Source organism: Panicum virgatum, chromosome 8K (genome assembly GCF_016808335.1).
Source record: "Panicum virgatum strain AP13 chromosome 8K, P.virgatum_v5, whole genome shotgun sequence".
Lineage (NCBI taxonomy): Eukaryota > Viridiplantae > Streptophyta > Magnoliopsida > Poales > Poaceae > Panicum > Panicum virgatum.
This window is the reverse complement of record NC_053143.1, coordinates 14,959,973-14,980,474: the sequence shown is the minus strand read 5'-3', so window position 1 is coordinate 14,980,474 and position 20,502 is coordinate 14,959,973. Positions and strand designations below refer to the sequence as shown.

General features: G+C 47.1%; 1 protein-coding gene across 1 annotated transcript; it reads right to left on the bottom strand.

Moving 5' to 3' along the window:
• Positions 1-724: 724 nt before the first annotated feature.
• On the bottom strand, positions 725-20,122 carry LOC120645488. Its single transcript, XM_039922271.1, has 5 exons — positions 18,953-20,122; positions 18,337-18,406; positions 11,940-12,528; positions 11,683-11,864; positions 725-784 (listed from the first exon to the last, which is right to left on the bottom strand). Exons 1-5 carry the CDS (start codon positions 19,696-19,698, stop codon positions 725-727), a joined length of 1,647 nt encoding a protein of 548 aa, XP_039778205.1. The 5' UTR covers positions 19,699-20,122.
• Positions 20,123-20,502: the final 380 nt, after the last annotated feature.

Sequence of the window (20,502 nt, the reverse complement as noted above, 5' to 3'; positions counted from 1 at the left end):
CCTAATTGAGATGATGTTTAGTGGCTAAATTATCACAAGTCCGTCACACTCCCAGTCAACCAAATCTCTACTCCCGCCGCTTCATCGTCATCATCTGTGCGCGCTAACTTTTCTGGTCCCTCCCCACTCCACCCCATCTGTTCTTCAGCGGATGAAGACGGCACAGGACGTGCGCTCCCTATGACCTCTCCGCCTTCCTACCACAGATAGTGGACACAAGCACATTCATCCTCCGGCTCTCCTCAATGTGGACACACTCACATAACTGGAGATGCACATTTCTTATATTATTAAAATTATGATAGAGCGCGCAAAGCGCGCTAAATGTTCTAGTAGCATCAACGACTGGTTACCTGAACTTTGATCTTGCGTGCTAACGTAACATCACATAAAGACTATTGGCAAGCTCCATCACAATCTAATATCACATACAAACAACACGTTTTTTCAGAAGTGGAGTAATGCTAATGCACACCAAATAAAATATGATAATAGCATTATTATACTACATTGTGCTATATCATTTATCATGATATTTGTGGTGGCTATAAAACCATATATTTCTAAACACATAATAACATGGGTATATTATATGGCACCCGGAATTCATTTCTAGGACAATTTGAACACATTAAACAAGACGCCAATGCGAGGGCCACTGTGTTAGTTAATAACTAAACAACCCATAATTCACTAAGGCATGAATGCAGATTAGCCAAAATAATCAAGCTGAGTTGAACCCGTCGTCCCGGAGCTCTTTGTATGTGCGCCATGAGCAACGGATCTAAGCAAAGAGACAATAATTAACATTAGACAAATACACATAGTACAAACTTAATTAATGGGATATCCAGCAAATGGTGTGTAACCTTTCTAGCTTTAAATCAAAACCAATTAGTTAGTAAACATGAGAAAGTGTGTGCAAATGGAGTTATAAGTTACCTTAACGATGGTTTTTTGAGGGACCGAAACTGGCGACCAGAGGGGGGGTGAATGGGAGCCGATCAAAATTTCTCTCGAAATCGAACCGTCGGCCTATATCCCGAAAATCACCACAAGTCCTCGAACTTAGGGTGAGAGAGTAGCTATGGACTAGCTATCTCTAAGCAAAAACCCCTAGGAAGAGAAACAGAAGCAATGCGGAAAAACTTCCCAAACAGCAACTCTGCTGAGTCAGACCGGTCTGATCGCTAGCACAGACCGGTCAGACCGGTCGTGCTGGAATTTGAATTTCCAGACCGGTCAGACCGGTCGCACCTAGACAGACCGCAACCAAAGCTCCAAATGGTAAATCTCGAGCAAACGAAGTCCAAATCCAATGAAACTTGAAGGATACCTTCACATCTGTCCCGTGAACATATCCCCAAGAGATCACTCCCAAAAGATTAAAGGATCTTGAGAATTCGGGGGAAGATCAAAGTGGATTGGGGTTTTCTCAAGAACACAAAAATTCCAATTCGTGAGAACTCACGATTCCAGGGGGTTTGGCACTAGGCTAGATGCATAGGAATCGTCACAAAGAGTTCAACAAACCACGAAATCAAAGGGATGTCTCCTCCAAACACAAAACACACCAAAAGAGGAGAAATCAAACCCAAAACGCAAGAGAGGAGGGGGAGGACGAGAACTCAGCACACAAAGGTGAATCTCAAATAAATTTCATTTATTAATCTAAGAGAAATTCACCTATACAAAGGCTAGAGCCATCCGCCCATCATCCTACCCACTAATTTGAGAGATTAGCTAAACCCTAACCCTCTTTTACGTTGGAGTCCTTGGCCCTAACCTAGAGCAGGGGCAGGGAGAAGGAAAAACGAAGAGAATACAAAAAGACTCAAGAGACTCACCCAGCCACGGGCTGGTGGGGGTATTTATACCCAGCTGCTGCGGCCAGACCGGTCAGACCGGTCGGGTCTGCAGCAGCCCGCTGTACAGACTCGATCGACTGCGGAGTTTCTTTCTTCGACTCGAAGTCTTTGCTGCGATGCCGTCATGTCGACGAAGTTCCGGTCCGCGGTTTTGGAGGGTCCGCGAAACCCGAGTAGGTGGCCGGTTTTGAGAAAACCGCCAAAACACCTCGCGCGGGAAGATTCCCGCCTCCACGCCGTGGCCCTAGACGACGTTCCCGCCTCAGCCTTCTGACGGCCCTAGACGCCGCCCGACGCCCATCACCTCCTCGCCCGCAGCGAGGCCCTAGACGCCGTCGACGCTGGTCGCCTCCGTCAGTCCCGAGACCGACGCCCGTGCCTCCACGACTTGGCGTCTTCAACCGCCATCCGCCTCCTTGGTTTTGTGGCGCAAACCAAGAAACCCGCCTTCCGTCGCCGCTAGCGCCCTCGATCCAGGAGTGGACGCCATATCTGCCGCCCGGCCTGAGCTCCTCCACGGCAACTCTCCGTCGACACTCGATGCCCGTGTACCTGCAATCCAAAGACCAAGCGCACGATCATACCTCACGGTTGACAATTCACTCATCATAGACAGGATAGAGTACTCAACATTGCTCAATCTCCCCCTTGATGAGTGCATTGTCAACACACCACCTGAAAATAGAGAAGTGATAAAAAGAGAAGCAAGAAAGTGAAGAACTCAAGCAAGTGACAAAAAGCTCAGAAAGTCAAGAATAGTCACTTACTTAAGCACAGATCGATCCCCTAAGACAAGGGCAACGGCTCGACGCAATCGATCAAAAGCCAAACACATGACTCCTCAAAGACAGATGTAATGCTCGACGCAGTCATGCTGGAAGAGAAGGGAAAACGAGGAAAACTCAAGAGCCAGAAACAAAGCAGACACTCCCCAAGCAAAGCTTTTCCCTCTCACAAGTGCCACTCTCCCAAAATGATGCATTCCCAAAGCCCTGTGCTCAACAAGTTTTTCAAAAATCAAACAAGTCTCCCCCTTGTTCGATCACTTCTCCCAAAAATTCTCCCCCTTGTTGGCACATGCACACATCAAGTCTAAAAAGACCTAAAGCTCCCCCTGAAGCTAAGACTCCCCTTGAATAGATGCTATGCAAATAATGCAATGCAGGAGGTGTAAGTGAAAGCATTCAGGGATACAAGGATATGAGCAACATCTAGTCATAAGCATGTGTGCATCCATAAACAAGACCTGCATCTAGCTCAACAGGGTATATCAAATCAGTCTAGAGCTAGGTAAGTTCAGTTTAGGAGAAATAAAAGCATCACCCATGATCTAGCACTAACAAGTAGGGAATGGAAAGCAGTGCTAATCATACTCATACAGGTGAGTCAAACCAGCTAAAGCATGTTGCAAACATTCATTTTTCCAATCAAATTCTATCAAGCAATTCTTAATGCCAGGGGTTGAAAGCTTGTCATGCTTCACTTAGCAACGAGGCCAAGCCTATGCCAAAAGACAATCAGAAGCTTAAAGCACTCGTTTCAGTCATGCACAGTCTTGCCCGGGTTCTCACAAGTGCAAAGTGAGCCGTCCCGAAAGCTCGATCAGTGCGACAAGCAATCCCACCTGGATCTTTTCAATCCATTTCAAGAGCAGTTCAAGCAATTTTATTAGATTTAGATCATTTCAAGTATGAATTGCTGAACGAAAGGCTACACTAGCATGAATAAGATAGCAAAGCACATCAACACGCCCTAACATGCTAGTAGCCAAAACAGGGTGATCATGTTTTTAGATTTTCAAGTCAAAATAGCTTAATTCAGATGATGTCATATACATAGTGGAGCAAGCTATACATGATCAAATTTATCAACTCACACTAGCAGGCACTAGAAGATCATAGCAATGTATACAAGAATGCTAGTACAAGTGAGGCAATGCAAAATGCAAACATGTACAATGCATATGCACAATGCAACTACCAAACCTAGAAATCAAAGAGAAGCAAATAAAACCTACAAAGCTAACCAAAGAAAAGTCAGCGATCAAAAGGGGTAACAAACACCAAGCTCCCCTAGCAAGCATGCAAAGGTGTCCTGCTCTAGCGGTTTGGTGAGGATATCTGCGGTTTGCATCTCTAAAGGGACATGGATCAGGTCTATGTGTCATCTCTCATGGTTGTCTCGCAGGAAATGGAATCGGATATCTATGTGCTTGGTTCTGGAGTGTAGGACATGGTTCTTTGCAATGCTAATGGCTGACATGTTGTCTACAAAGATGGGAACCCTACCGAAACTCAAGCCATAATCCTGCAAGGTTTGTTTCATCCAAAGTATCTGGGAGCAGCAGCTAGCAGCGGCAACATACTCAGCTTCTGTAGAAGAAAGCGCTACACTAGCTTGCTTGCGAGAGGACCAAGACACCAAAGATGTACCGAAAAATTGACAAGTGCCGGATGTCGACTTGCGATCCAACCGTCACCCACCGAAATCGGCATCAGAAAAGCCCACCAAGACCAGAGAAGAATCCGCAGAATACGAAAGACCAAATTCAGGGGTGAATTTCAAATACCTGAAGATGTGTTTCACCACCTGCCTGTGGGAGGTGCGCGGAGAAGCCTGGTACCGCGCACAGAGGCTGACCCCGAACTGAATGTCCGGCCGGGTCACCGTCAGGTACAGGAGCGAGCCGATCATGCTCCTGTACTCCTTTTGGTCCACCGCCTCGCCGTCCAAGTCCTCATCAAGTGCCGTCGATGTGCTGATCGGAGTCGGCTGAGGAGACAGGTCACTCATGTCGAACTTCCGCAGCAAGTCTCTAGTGTACTTGGCTTGATGGACAAAAGTGCCCTGAGGAGTTTGCTTGATCTGCAGCCCGAGGAAGAACTGCAGCTCACCCATCATGCTCATCTCGAACTCCCTGGACATCTGCTCAGAAAACTTGGAGACAAGAGCGTGAGAAGAGCCACCAAAGATAATATCATCCACGTATACATGAACTAAAAGAAAATCAGTGCCAGATCGCATGAGGAACAAATTTTTATCCACACATCCCATTTTAAAACCCTGAGCCAGCAAAAATGTTTTCAATCTGTCATACCAGGCTCTAGGTGCCTGTTTCAAACCGTAAAGAGCTTTCTGAAGTTTATAAACACGGTTTGGAAACTTGGGATTTTCGAAACCAGGGGGTTGTTTCACATAAACCTCTTCTTCGATAAAACCATTTAAGAAGGCAGATTTCACAACCATTTGGAAAACTTTAAAACCCTTGGAAGAAGCAAATGCAAGAAAGATTCGAATAGCTTCCAAACGAGCAACAGAAACAAAAGTCTCCTCAAAATAAATACCCTCTTTTTGTCAAAACCCCTAGGCAACAAGATGAGCCTTGTTTCGAACAACCAAACCATCCTCACCCTGCTTGTTTTTGAAAACCCACTTCGTTCTGATGGGATTACAAGCAGGTGGAGGCTCGACTAAAACCCAAACTTGGTTTCTTTCAAAATTTTCAAGTTCCTCATGCATGGCATTGACCCAATTAGAATCAGAAAGAGTGTGTCCAATATCTTTGGGCTCAAAAGAGGCAACAAACGCTGAATGAGCAAAGCCAGCGATACTTGTTACCTTGGACCTGGTGACTCGCTCATTGAGATCACCTAGCATCTGTTGAGGTGGATGACAACGCTGAATGTGTCGCGGTGCTTCCCTTGTCGAAGTCGCCTCCTCATCAACCAAGTCTGGTGTCTCCTCAGGTGCAGCTGGTGAAGCCTAAGTCACCTCCTCGATCGGCCCCCGTGAAGTAGATGTAGTCGGATCGGGGCCGTCATCATCGTTCGAGCTCGTGACCGAGGCAACTGGGTCCACAGCACGCGTGGTAGCCTTAGCCTCGCCTTCCACAACTTCTTCCTCCTCATCTTCAAAGATGGAGGTGCCGAGCTCATCATCTCCTGCAACTTCAAAGACAGAAGCATTGCACGGTGCAGTCTCGTCGAAAGTGACTTCACAAGTCTCTCTGACGATGTTAGTATTAATAATCAGCACACGGTACGCTCTAGAGTGAGAAGCATAACCGAGAAAAATGCCGTCAGACGAGCGAGACTCAAACATATCAAGATTTCCATCTTTCAGTACAAAGCACCGGCAACCGAAAACTCTGAGATGGTTAACACGGGGCTGGCGTCCAAATCGCAACTCAGAAGAAGTCATGTGCATGAAAGCACGCAAGAAAATGCGGTTGGACACGTAACATGCGGTGTTAACCGCCTCAGCCCAGTATTTGTGAGGAGTCCTATGCTCATCTTGCATCGTCCTTGCCATCTCAACCAGCGTCCGATTCTTCCGCTCTACAACTCCATTCTGATGTGGAGTGTAGGAAGAAGAATACTGGTGTTCAAGCCCTTGACCACTGCAAAAGGCGTCAAAACGAGCGTTTTTGAATTCTGTGCCATTATCACTGCGAATCGCTCACATGGCCTGGGGTAGCTCGTTTTTCAACCTCAAGATCAAGTCTCGAACAAACTTGAAAGCCTCATCCTTGGTTCTCACGAAAAAGACCAAAGAATAGCAAGAAAAATCGTCCACGATCACAAGAACGTGCCACTTCCCACTAACTGACATCACCCGAGAAGGACCTACTGTGTCCATGTGTGGCAACTCTCCAGGGTGAGCGGTTATCACCAGATTAATAGGCAGATGAGAAGCGGCAATCATCTTCCCGTGGCGACACGGATGGCAAACAAGGTCCTTTTCAAACTTCAATTTGGGCAATCCTCGTATCAGGCCAAATGAGCTCAGTCTCGACAACAGATCAAAGCTCAAATGTCCAAGTCTCCTATGCCACTTCCACAGATCAGAAGAAGCACCAGCCAACAAGCAACGAGAAGGGCCAAGAGGAGTTTCAGAAAAGTCAACCAAGAAAACCCGATAGCGAGGTGTAATCCGGCAAACCAAATCTCCTCTGGAATCCAAAACACGCGAACAGCCCTCCTTGAAGCCAACCTCAAACCCCTCATCAAGAAGTTGTGAAACAAAAAGCAAATTGAACCCAAGGTTCGAAACCAAAGCAACCTCTCTCAGGGTAAAGCGATCAGAAACTCGAACAGCGCCAAGTCCACGTACCTTTCCTCTTCCATTATCCCCGAACACAATGTACTCCTTTGAGCACATCGGGGTAAGGCTGGAGAACCATTTGTCATTTCCGGTCATGTGGCGCGAACAACCGGAGTCCATGATCCACCTGTTCTCCAAGCCTCCGACCTGCACATCAGTAGTGAGACAAAGGGTGAGCAAATGTCTCAACACTGGGGTTAGCAAAGTGAGAAGCAAACCAGTGTCGAGCCATTTGCTCTACAGAAGGGTTAGCAAAACCAGGCAAAGCGTATCCCCCGTCCCGTCTACCGCGTGACTGACGAACAACACCGCGAGGAAAGCCTGGTGCCTCGAAACCTCCTCCAAAGCCTCGGTCCCGTGGTCCATAGCCGTACTGAAAACGACCAGGAGCACGACCGGCAAAGCGACTACCCGCTGGAGCATGGTAACCACCACCGTCTCCCTGACCTCCACCTACACGGCGCGCCCTAGCATCTTGCCTACCACCATGCCGAGAAGGACCATGCACCCGAGCAGAGTATATGTCCGTGTTCCGTCTCTCCTGCTCTCGCCTCACAGCCCGCTTCCTTCTGAAGCAAAACTCCTCCAGATGACCTTCCCTGTCACAGAACTCGCAGTGGTACTTCACCTCACGCTTGGGAGGTGGAGGTCTAGCCTGCGGACGGGGAGGAGCAACTCCCTTCTTCTGGGTAACCTGGGCTGCGGCAGCAGGGAGCGTGTCGAGGGAATTCCTCAGCTCATTGGGCTTTGGAACCCAAACCTGCTTCTGTGGAGATGCTTTCGGTGGTTCTTTAAGCACACCATCCGCGGGGTCAACAAGCGAAGGTTGTGTGCTCGTGCTAGAAGTGTTTCCAGCAGCCTTGGCAATCTTACCATACAACCTGTCAAAGTCTGACTTTGTGTATGTGTAACCGACCCCAAACCCATCACCACGCTTGAACTGCTTAATCATCATACCCAACTGCGGCTCACTACTAGAAGCCCAACTCAGAATCGCCCTAAGATAGGTATTCTCATTCTCCAAGTTGGCTTTCTCTACCGCAAGACTATCCAGATCAGCAATCAAACCAGGGCAAACAGAGCAGTCAATAGGTGGGCTAGACTCTACGACCTTAGTCTTCCCAAAAGACTTGATCAAAGCGTTGTTCTCATCTAGCTCCGACCTAAGCGTGGGACAAAGCTTGCAAGCATCAAGCAGAACTGGCCTAGACTTCATCTCCTCTAGCTCGCACACAACAGTAGCAAACTTGGACTACAACGAAGCTAGATCGGACTTAAAGATAGGACACTCATCACATTCAAGCACATCGCTAACAATTGGAGCGTCCTTAACCAGTTCTAGTTCATGCTTGGCCTTAGCGAGCTCATGAGACACGTCAGAAAGTGAAGTCATAGCAACATCTAAGTTCGCGACGTTCTCATCATGCTTGGCACGGAGAGCAACAAGATCGTTCATGTGAGATATGCAGCCAGCGCACTCATCCTCACTAGATTTCTCCCTAGCACAAGCCAGCTCAGCCCTAAGCTTTCTACGCTCTCTAGCTGCTTCCTTAAGCAGCCTCTTCTGGTTGTCGAGAGCGGCGTACAACTCCCTAACCTCTGTATCTAGTAGTCGATCGTGGAGTTTACCTCTGAATCACTCTCGGATCTAGGAGAAGAGTCGGTGTGCGTCGGTGTAGCATGTCCACCTGAAGACGCACGAGCACCGTCGGCTTTGCCCGCCATGGTGTAGAAACCCTTGCGTCGATCGGCCACCAAGCAAAGGCCGATGAAGCCGGTGGCTTCCTTGTCCCGCTTCTTCTTCTTCTTGTCGTCGTCGTCGGAGGTCGGTGAAGAAGAGCGGTCTGTGTTGGAGCTCTTGTCGAGGTCCCTGAGCTGCGCCAGGAAGGCCTTCTCCCGCTTCTTGGCCTTGTACTGGAAGCGCTTCTTGAGCGACTCCTTGTCGAAGCGTCCTCCCTGGTCATGACTGCGGTGCTTGTGGCGCTGACGCTCCTTGTTGGAGCCTCCCTCGTCACGGTCACGGTGGCAGTAGTAGTCGAAGTGGTTGTTCTGGCCACCGCCGGACTTCTTGGGGCAATCGGCGATGAAGTGGTTTAGATCGCCGCAGTTGTAGCACCCGGGGTTCTTCTTCCTCTGCCTGTTGTGGTAGGTGCGCTAGAACTTGCTGATGAGGAGGCACAAGTCGTCGTCGCCCAGCGTCTCCAGCTGCTCATCTGTAACAGAAGGCAAAGTGGCAAGAGAAAGGCCAAGAGCAGAGTTAGTGTTAGAGCTCGATCCACCTGGGCCAGTCACAAGAGCGATGCTCTTAGAAGGAGGGGCACCATTGAGCTTGGCTCGTGTCTGATTATCCACCTATGTGGCCTTGAGCTTGCTGAAAAGCTCGTTCACGGTCAGAGTCTCATAGCCAGCAGACTCAATGATCGTGTTCACCTTGAGATCCCACACAGAGCGGTCAAGTGCGTAGAGCAACTTGAGGGCCTTCTCATGCTCTGTGTACTCAAGGGCATCAGCAGATCTGTTCGCATTGACTTTGGTCATAATCAATTGAAACCGACTGAACATATCGCCAATGCTCTCACCCGGCCCCTGTGTGAAGTTCTCGTATTCACGCCGGTGAGTCTCGAACAGTCTGGCTTCACCTGAGGTGTGCCCTCGTTGTAGTTCTCAAGGCACGTCCAAACTTTGTGGGCTTCCTGAAAACCCTGGACGCGTGAAAACTCCGCACGAGAAATGCCAGCGAACAAGGCATTAACAGCCTTGGCGTTGGCCTCGTGCTCGGACACCTGAAGAGGTGTGGTCCGAACGGCAAGCACCTCGTAAGCCTGGTTCCTGGTAATCTCCCAGACCTCGGTTCCCATGCTCTGCAAGAAGGCTCGCATACGCACCTTCCAATAAGCATAGTCCTCGCCGGCAAATACAGGGATCTTACCAAGACTCGTCATGGTCGCCAAGTGGTTTTTGAACCGGTTAAGGTACTGAAAACCTCAACCAGGCTCTGATACCAATTGAGGGACCGAAACTGGCGACCAGAGGGGGGTGAATGGGAGCCGATCAAAATTTCTTTCGAAATCGATCCGTCGGCCTATATCCCGAAAATCACCACAAGCCCTCGAACCTAGGGTGAGAGAGTAGCTATGGACTAGCTATTTCTAAGCAAAAACCCCTAGGAAGAGAAAACAGAAGCAATGCGGAAAAACTCCCCAAACAGCAGCTTTGCTGAGTCAGACCGGTCTGACCGCTAGCACAGACCGGTCAGACCGGTCGGGCTGGAATTTGAATTTCCAGACCGGTTACACAGACCGGTCAGACCGGTCGCACCCAGACAGACCGCAACCAAAGCTCCAAATGGCAAATCTCGAGCAAACGAAGTCCAAATCCAACGAAACTTGAAGGATACCTTCACATCTATCCCGTGAACATATCCCCAAGAGATCTCTCCCAAAAGATAAAAGGATCTTGAGAATTCGGGGAAAGATCAAAGTGGATTGGGGTTTTCTCAAGAACATAAAAATTCCAATTCGTGAGAACTCACGATTCCAGGGGGTTTGGCACTAGGCTAGATGCATAGGAATCGTCACAAAGAGTTCAACAAACCACGAAATCAAAGGGATGTCTCCTCCAAACACAAAACACACAAAAAGAGGAGAAATCAAACCCAAAACGCAAGAGAGGAGGGGGAGGACGAGAACTAAGCACACAAAGGTGAATCTCAAACAAATTTCATTCATTAATCTAAGAGGAATTCACCTATACAAAAGCTAGAGCCATCCGCCCATCATCCTACCCACTAATTTGAGAGATTACCTAAATCCTAACCCTCTTTTGCGTTGGAGTCCTTGGCCCTAACCTGGAGCAGGGGCAGGGAGAAGGAAAAATGAAGAGAATACAAAAAGACTCAAGAGACTCACCCAGCCACGGGCTGGTGAGGGTATTTATACCCAGCTGCTGCGGCCAGACCGGTCAGACCGGTCCATGGGACCGGTCAGACCGGTCGGGTCTGCAGCAGCCCGCTGTACAGACTCGATCGACGGCGGAGTTTCTTTCTTCGACTCGAAGTCTTTGCTGCGATGCCGCCATGTCGGCGAAGTTCCAGTCCGCAGTTTTGGAGGGTCCGCGAAACTCGGGTAGGTGGTCGGTTTTGAGAAAACCGCCAAAACACCTCGCACGAGAAGATTCCCGCCTCCACGCCGTGGCCCTATATGCCGTTCCCGCCTCGGCCTTCTGACGGCCCTAAACACCGCCCGACGCCCGTCACCTCCTTGCCCGCAGCGAGGCCCTAGACGCCGTCGACGCCCGTCGCCTCCGTCAGTCCCGAGACCGACGCCCGTGCCTCCATGACTTGGCGTCTTCAACCGCCATCCGCCTCCTTGGTTTTGTGGCGCAAACCAAGAAACCCGCCTTCCGTCGCCTCTAGCGCCCTCGATCCAGGAGTGGACGCCACAGCTACCGCCCGGCCTGATCTCCTCCACGGCAACTCTTCGTCGACACTCGACGCCCGTGTACCTGCAATCCAAAGACCAAGCACACAATCATACCGCACGGTTGACAATTCACTCATCACAGGCAGGATAGAGTACTCAACATTCCTCATTTTTTAATTATGAGCGAAAATCAAAGGCGTAATATCGCACATCAGTGAGAGGTCCAAACGTAGGAGGAGGACTAATAAGGTCGACTGGGAAAGCCACAGAAGACCCAAGGTTTTGTGTGCCATGAGCAGCCAGATGAAGGTAAGAAACTCCCCTCCTCTGGCAAGCTGCGTGGCGTGAGTCTCAGGCCGCGACTTGCCAGCGGCGTATATGATGATCCTCACCCACATGTCTCTCATCTCCTCCAGTGTTTCTTTACATGGTTCAGGCAGCGACAAGGTGGAAGCCTCCTCCAATAAGAACTCTTTGAGCTACTGCAGAATGACATGCTGCTTTCCGCTGCCGCTGCCGCCTGTCATCATCGCCGTAAACTAGTTACCGAAGCCTTCTAGCACTGATTCGGCACTGGTAGCAGTGACCTGCAACATAACTGGGTGTGTAACAAGAAGGTACATCATATAATTTGATAGTTTCCGGCAGACACAAACCAAGCCAACTGTCTCCACATCCACACTTGAAACCTCACTCAGGTGCATGATTGTTGATATATACAAACGGATTATGACAGCACTAAAATTGTCAGACAACTCCCTGGCCAGAGTACGCAGGAACCGACCAAGATGTTGCCACTCTTGTTTCTTGCCACCACTAGTTAATCCTCCAAAAGGGGATTTGAGAATGGCTTTAATCTCTTGCACAAAACTCTCCGTGATATCGTCGTCCACCTGCTCGTACTTGGTGTCTAATAACTTGCTTAACCAAAACAACTTGCCAACTGCTTTTGCCATCTTCCTGATCACTCGTTCCGGCGGGCTACTCGGTTTTTCCTCCTCGCAGCCCACATAGCTCAGAAAGTTGTATTGCCCCATGTTGTTTGACCACAACGGCGTCTCCTCCGGCCATCCAATAATTTTACTGGAGTCGAGCGTCCAGGACACGCGAATGAGGCGGGCACTACACTTGTTGGCCTTGAGCCATGACCATGTCCAAGGTGACACCATCACCATCATAAACATTGGTCAAACTTCCAGAAAAAAGCTTCCAGCAAAAAATGTGTAGGTGATTCCAATGTCGGCTCTGCGGTAGTATCTTTGTTTCTTGTTGCCAACTATGAAGAGCACAAGGGCAACCATGGCTGCTAATTGAGACGTGCACCGAAGCATAATGCCATGCCTTGTGCGAAGCACTGCGGCCTTGGTATAGACTGTTGGAGTTGATCTCCAGGGCCCGATCCAAAGATCGGGCCGTGCCTCTTGATCACACCCTGATGGGGGTGTCCAACCCATATGGCTGGTGGGCCCCTGTCGCCCGTGCTATAAAGAACGGAGAGGGGTCGGGGCACAGACACCCAAGTTGACCGCCACTTTCCTCTGCCACGTCCCGATCCGATCTGGGGAAGCGCGTGGCCGACGGGAAGCTCTGCCACTGCCACCACGATGTCCTCTGCTTGACGGGAAGCTCCGCCAGTGGTCTCTCTCCGCCACCACGATGACCGGATCCACTGCCGCCAATGGTCTGCACCTCCTACACCTTTCTCTCCCTCTGTCTTTCTCTCTCTTGTAGATTAGGGATGAACACTTGTTTACTACTTAGAATATGTTCCCCATACCCGATTTGTATGGCTAGTCACGATCTTGTACAGAAACTGAGAGTTTATGAATCTAACATTGGTATCAGACGATCTAGTGCATAGATCGGGTAATTTTGGGGAAGAATCTAAGAAAGAAATCCAGAATCGACCACGAATCGAAGAATCAGAGGCGAAATCGACCTCGAAAAGAAAAGAAAATTCAAGAACCCTAACCCTAGACCAACCGCAGAACCAAGAACAGAGAACATCGGGGGAACTTACCTCTCTCGGCCGCCGCCGCTCGCCGGCGTGCGGTGCAGAACAGGCGGCCGCCGCTCGCCAATGCGCATGCGCGCGCGGGGGGACCGCTCTGCAGAACAGGGGTGCCGCCCCGCGGCCACCTCGACGGCCGCGTGCTCACCCTCAGGCGAGCGCGTGCGCCGGCGAGGCAGCCGCGGCAGCGCCGCCGCCTTCCCTGGCGTCAGCCGCCGCCGGCGTCACCGTCGCTCCGAGAGCCGCCGGCCCAGATCCAAAAAAAGGGGAAGGACATGGGAAGAAAAGAAAGAAGGGAGGCTCGGCGGCGTTAGGCCGTGTCGGCGCAGCCTCTCCCCGGCGCCGGCCACCACCGGCGGCGCCGCCGTTAACTGCTGCGAGAAAGACGGGGGGAGGAAAAATTATGGCTAGGGTTTCCTGGATCGCCGGTCGGCTCCGGGTTTTGCTCCGCCGAGGGCGGCTCCCAGCCATCGGATTCGATCCGACGGCCAGGGCGCGGTCGCCGGCCAAGCAGGCCACAACCGGCCCAAGAAGGAGCCAGCGGGTGGCCAGATTCCCGGCCCAGGCCCAGGTTGCGGTCTAGGCGCGGGGGAGAGGCCGCGCAGCTAAGGTTTTGGGCCAAAAGTGGCTGCGGGCCCAATGAACAGTACAAGAAACACTTTTTCTTTTATTTTCAGAAGCCTTTTGAATATGAATTCTTTGATGAACTTCATTAGAATTTAAACTATGTAAATAAATGTACCAATGTGTATTATTTATAGAGCAGAAAATTACGAAATATGCTTCTGAATATTAAGAATTTTAGATGTTTCCGCTGCAAAGAATTATTTTGTCTCTATGTTAATTTGAACCAACAGGATAATTAATATAGATGCATATAGAATTTTGTTTTTTAATTCAGAAATTTTGTAAATTATGATATTGTAATTTCTGACCAAAGTTGATATTGCAATATTATAATTGTGCCCAGAAATTTTATGTATTTTCTCTATCTCTGCCCAAAGGTGATTTAGACTTAATGCACAGAATATTGTGAATTTGAATTTTGAATATAGAATTTTTTGCCTTGAACATAGAATTTTGTGAATTATGATATTGTAATTTCTGAACAAAGTTGATGTTACAATATTATAATTTTGTCTAGAAATTTTATGCATTTTTCTATCTCTGCCCAAAGGTGTTTTAGATTTGATGCACAGAATATTGTATGTTTGAATTTTGACCAAAGTTAAATTTAAACATGCCATTATTGTTATCTTGAATTTGTACTCAAATTCCTGAATTTTGTGATCCAATGCTATGTCATATGTGAACGCCATTCCAGAATTAAATGGCCAGAACTATGGGAAATGATTTTCATAAGTTACAAATTGCTCTGACGATGGCTAATATAGATTCGGCCATCATAATGCTAGCACCAGAAGAACTAGAAAACCCAGTAAGGGCTCAGAACGAAGCAGATGATGCATGGGCCATTCGAGAGAAAGACCATGACATTGCTTGAAAAATGGGATATTCAGCAGGCACGTTGGTATATTTCAAACCGCAAGTGCCTAATGATTATCAGAGGTTCCATTTCAGATGGAATAAGAATGGCAATCCCAGAATGTGCCACCGCTACTGAGTATCTAGCAATGGTGAAGAGTCAGTTCACCGACTCTTCCTAGGCTTATGCTGCCACTTTGTCTGAGCAGCTTATGACCAAGAAATATGCTGGCAGTGGAATAAGAGAATGTATTCTAGAAATGAGCCACATGGCAAACAAGCTTAAGACAATGAACATGTCTCTTCCAGATGCCTTTGTTATTCAGCTAGTGTTCAAGTCTATTCCCAAGGACTTTTCGACTTTTCATGTCAATTATAACACTCAGCCAGAAAATAGGAACGTTGAGAAACTGTTCACCATGTGCAGTCAAAAGTGGATAGACTCAAGGCCGCCAATGGAGGTGAACTTGTCTTCTATGTTCAGCAGAAAAACAAGAACTATCAAAATAATAAGAAACTTTTCCCACCTAGTACAAATTAGAAGGAATATGAAAAGTCGTTTTGGTGATGGCAAGTGTGAAATACAGTTTAATAAAGAATGTGTTGGTCTTGCCTTCCGACAAGACAAGATATACTTGTTTTCATTATCAGAGAATGTCAATGTTGCAAGTTCTAAGAATAAGAATTCTTCCTCATAAGAGAATGTTACAAAGAAACGCAATCGAATTGATGCAATCTCGTCGAAATTATGGCACTATCATTTAGTCCATATTTCGAGGGGGAGAATAGAATGCTTAGTGAAAGCATCAATTCTTCCGCCATTGGAATTTTCAGAATTAGAACAATGTATTAATTGCATTAAAGAAAATTTGCTAAGAAACAAAAGAACGATTAGAAGCATTGGATAAATTCGAGATATTTAAAGCAGAAATAGAAAATCAACATGATTTAAAGATCAAGATAGTAAGATCCCACCGTGGGGTGGAGTATTACGGTCGGCACACCCCATATGACCAAGTTCCTGAACCTTTTTGCGAGGTTCCTTATGGAAAATGGCATAGTTGCCCAGTATTCTACACCGGGCGAGCCTCAGCAGAACGGAGTAGCAGAAAGAAAAAACCGTACCCTCATGGATATGATTAGAAGTATGATGAGCTACTCCACACTACCGATTAACTTGTGGATGGAGGCGTTAAAAACCGCTATCTACATTCTTAGTCGTGTGCCAAGTAAGTCGGTGATGAAAACACCGTATGAATTATGGGCAGGAAGAGAACCCTCGCATAATCACTTTCGTGTGTGGGGCTGTCCAGCTGAGGCTAAGGTATTTAATCCAAACATTGGGAAACTAGATCCCAAGACAGTCAGTTGCCATTTTATTGGCTATCCAGAAAAGTCTAAGGGATATCGTTTCTACTATCCCGACAGACACATGAAGTTTATAGAAACAAGACATGCTGCCTTCTTAGAAAATCAGATGATCAGGGGGAGCATGGTAGCCAGAAAAATTGATCTTAAAGTGAAGCGGGTATTCGTTCCCACTCCGATGACTCAAGAGCCTTATTTCTCGTTGCCTGTGGTTGCGGCACCGATAGAGCAGGAAACTGCAGAGCCGACGCCTGTTGTTAGTTCTCCTGACGTGGCAACAAATGTAAATGAGGACCCTATTCTTCAGGATCAAATAGAACCCGTTGCCATAGATGAAAAGGAGCAACAACAGCCTCCTGTGCAAGAAATATCATTTGCAGTGGCCCCGAGTAGGCCACAAAGAATTAGAAAACCAGCTATTTGTGATGACTATTAAGTCTATAATAGCAAAGAAATTCAAATGGAGGATGATCCCACCTCTTTTGAAGAAGCCATGAGAAGCGTGAATTCATCCAAATGGACTACAACCATGGAAGATGAAATGAAATCTATGAGTGCCAATGAAGTTTGGGACTTAGAAGAAATTCCTAAAGGAGTCAAAACAGTAAGCTGCAAATGGGTCTACAAGACGAAATGTGACTCCAAAGAAAACATAGAAAGATTTAAACCACAATTTGTGGCGAAAGGCTTTACGCAAGGAGAAGGGATAGATCATAATGAGACATTTTTCCCGGTCTCATGTAAAGATTCTTTCAGAATAATCATGGCCTTAGTGGCACATCATGATCTAGAATTACATTAGATGGATGTGAAGACGGCATTCCTGAACGGGGATTTATATGAAAATGTCTACATGGCACAACCGAAAGGTTTTGTCGTGGAAGGCAAAGAAAACTTAGGATGCCGCCTAAAGAAATCGATTTATGGCTTGATGCAAGCCTCAAGGCAGTGGTATTTGAAATTTGATGAAACAATAAGAATGTTTGGATTTGAAGAAAATAAAGAGGACAATTGCATTTATTCAAAGTTCAAGAATGGGAAATTCATTTTCCTCGTCCTATATGTGGATGACATTCTGCTAGCTAGCAGTGATGTCGATCTACTACAAGAGACAAAGAAATTCTTTTCCTCGAAGTTTAATATGAAAGATCTCGGTGAAGCTTCATTCGTTTTAGGAATTGAGATTCATCAAGACAAAAGAAATGGGGTGTTGGCATTATCACAGAAAGCATACCTAGAAAAGATATTAAAGAAATATGGTATGCATAAGAGTAAACCCACACCTGCTCCAATAGTCAAGGGCGACAATTTCGGAAAACATCAGTGTCTCAAGAACAAGTACGAGCTCAAACAAATGAAGACAGTGCCTTATGCTTCAGTTGTCGGAAGCTTACAGTATGCACAAGTGAGCACACGCCCTGACTTGAGTTTTGTTATCGGGATACTTGGCAGATAAAAGAGTAATCCAGACATAGAGCACTGAAAAATGGTAAAGAAAGCTTTACGCTATGTGTAGGGTACAATAGGCCTCATGCTGACATATAGAAAATCAGAATCTTTAGAAATATAAGGATATTCAGAATCAGACTTTGCCGGAGATGCGGATGATAGAAAATCCACGTCCTATCTTCACTCTTGCAAAAGCGAGCGATATCGTGGAAAAACTCCAAGCAGTCAGTCACAGCATCATCCACGGTGTATGCTGAATTCGTAGCATGTTATGAGGCCTCAGGGCAAGTCACATGGCTTAAGAAATTAGTTCCCGAATAGAAAGTGGTCGACAGCGTAGAAAAACCACTGAAATTATACTGCGGGAACGAGTCTGCAGTATTTTGTGCTCATAACAACAAGTCGAGTGGTGCTGCCAAACACATCGACATTAAGTTTTATGTTGTTATGGAGCAGGTCCAGGATCAAACGATTTGTCTAGAACATGTCAGAACAAGCAAGATGTTAGCGGATCCGCTTACAAAAGACCTACCACCCAAAGTGTTCAGAGAACACTTAGCTGGCATGGGTTTAAGGGAAAGCCTATAATTCCTGGACAAAGAGGGCCCTAGAATAAGACTCTGTTTCAGACCGGAAAGGTGATTGTGGCTGTTAATCTGATGGTAATAACTTTTATGACGAGGCACGCCCTATACACTGATCTGCAATGAGATGGACCAACTCAGATACAGAACAAAAATAAGAACAATGAGAGATCAAGGGGGAGAATGTTGGAGTTGATCTCCAGGGCCCGATCCAAAGATCGGGCCGTGCCTCTTGATCACACCCTGATCGAGGGTGTCCAACCCATATGGCTGGTGGGCCCCCGTCGCCCGTGCTATAAAGAACGGGAGAGGGGTCGGGGCACAGACACCCAAGTTGACCGTCACTTCCCTCTCCCACGTCCCGATCCGATCTGGGGAAGCGTGTGGCCGACGGGAAGCTCCGGCACAGCCACCACGACGTCCTCTGCTTGACGGGAAGCTCCGCCAGCAGTCTCTCTCCGCCACCACGACGACCGGATCCACCACCGCCGACGGTCTGCGCCTCCTACACCTTTTTCTCCCTCTGTCTTTCTCTCTCTTGTAGATTAGGGATGAACACTTGTTTACTACTCAGAATATGTTCCCCATACCCGATTTGTATGGCTAGTCACGATTTTGTACAGAAACTGAGAGTTTATGAATCAAACATAGACATCATAATACATGATACCAAGTTCAACATCAACCAACTTGACCAGCTTGGCCAACTGGACTTCATCTGATCGAGCATAGCTCATCCAAGTTGCTGCACGGAAGCCTTCCGGTATCTGGAAGAGCGTAAATCCAAAAAATAAATGGCGAACAATTGGCGCTGAATCCAATGAAAAACAAACAATGCTAGAGTAGCCATCCTCCCGATCAAGTTCTTGATGGGTGAACTTGTTACCTTCTTCTCTATTGTAGCCAGTACTGATGTTTTGTAGGTTCCCGTACATGAGAGCCATCGTCCTCTCCCCATACTTGATGATTCCAGCAATAAACATGAAGATGCCCGGAACAAGAAGCCACACATTGCGCCAAGCAGTAGACTTCCAGAAGACATACAAAGCTAGGACCACTTGGACTATCAGATTCAACAAATGCCTCAACCACAAGCTGTTGTCCTCCAAGGAAAAAGCAGTGATGGTGTCCTGTCCGCCAAGATGAATGAGTAGGAAGGGCGCCCAAAAGAAAGCTATTAGGTTCTGGTTTTCTGTCACTGCGTTCGCTTCTTGTTCTGACAGCAAACCAAGGGCGTAAACTGCTATCAAGTCTGCCACCAAGTAAGCTACCCAAATGGTGCCACTAAGAAACTTGGCGCCACGTTGCCGAAGGCGACCAGTAAAGAAGAGGAATATTTGTAGCACGAAGCTGAGAAGCACAAGCAGTTGGATCTCCCATTCATTGAATCGTTGCAACAAGCTCCCCATTTTTCATCAGATTTCCTCCTATGCCACAAAACCACTAATTAAGGACATCAACAGAAACAACATTTCAGTGTGGCTTTCGCAAAACCAAAGAAAAACTTACCCTTGATCATTCGATCATTAACAAATTCTTAATTAATAGTATGTTACAACCAGCTAAAATTAGTTAGCTTGGAAATTGAAGTTGTAGACCAAAATACATTAAGGTACCAACAAGACTACTATAAGTTGTTATATACATTTACATAATAAACATTAGCTTATCAATATTAATAATAAATAAATCGTGTAATGTATTGAGTTCTTTTTCCAGAAAATATCAGAGTTTAATAAGCGAATAAGAGTTTGAACATTTGAAATGGACATGTTCCAGAAAATAAAAAGTATAGGAATTATCATGAACTACAAAGTTAAAAGTCCAAATTTTGATTCAAAAGCTATGAAATTAACACTACTATTTTATTTCAGGTACCAAGTTCTAGGTCTAATTAGTAGCAATTGAAGTGATTGGAAGAATAGAATTCAAATTTCGTTTGCACACCAATTTTCATTATACTTCCCCCGTTTGCTCACCTAACTACGGAACTTTGCCAAGACCAGTGGGTCTTCAGAGGGTGACTCTATCAAAGATGCAGGGCACAGCTAAGGCGTCAATGGCTGGCAAATCTAAGGCCCCGGTGCAGCGACTAGTGTCAGCCAGTGCTCGATGAAGTAACTTGTTGGTTTGTGGGTGACTCAAGAAGCGACGACGACTATCGACTTCTTGGCAGATGCTAGAACCCAGCCCCTACTAGATTGATCACATGT

What these genes read in the sequence shown, in the direction of transcription:
- LOC120645488 (XM_039922271.1), bottom strand. Translation starts at nt 19,698, where the DNA reads ATGGGGAGCTTGTTGCAACGATTCAATGAATGGGAGATCCAACTGCTT. An exon ending in GATGTTGAACTTGGTATCAT is followed by an intron (nt 18,407 to 18,952) that starts GTATTATGATGT and finishes ATCTCATTGCAG; the next exon opens with ATCAGTGTATAGGGCGTGCC. An exon ending in ATCAGTGCTAGAAGGCTTCG is followed by an intron (nt 11,865 to 11,939) that starts GTAACTAGTTTA and finishes AGTAGCTCAAAG; the next exon opens with AGTTCTTATTGGAGGAGGCT.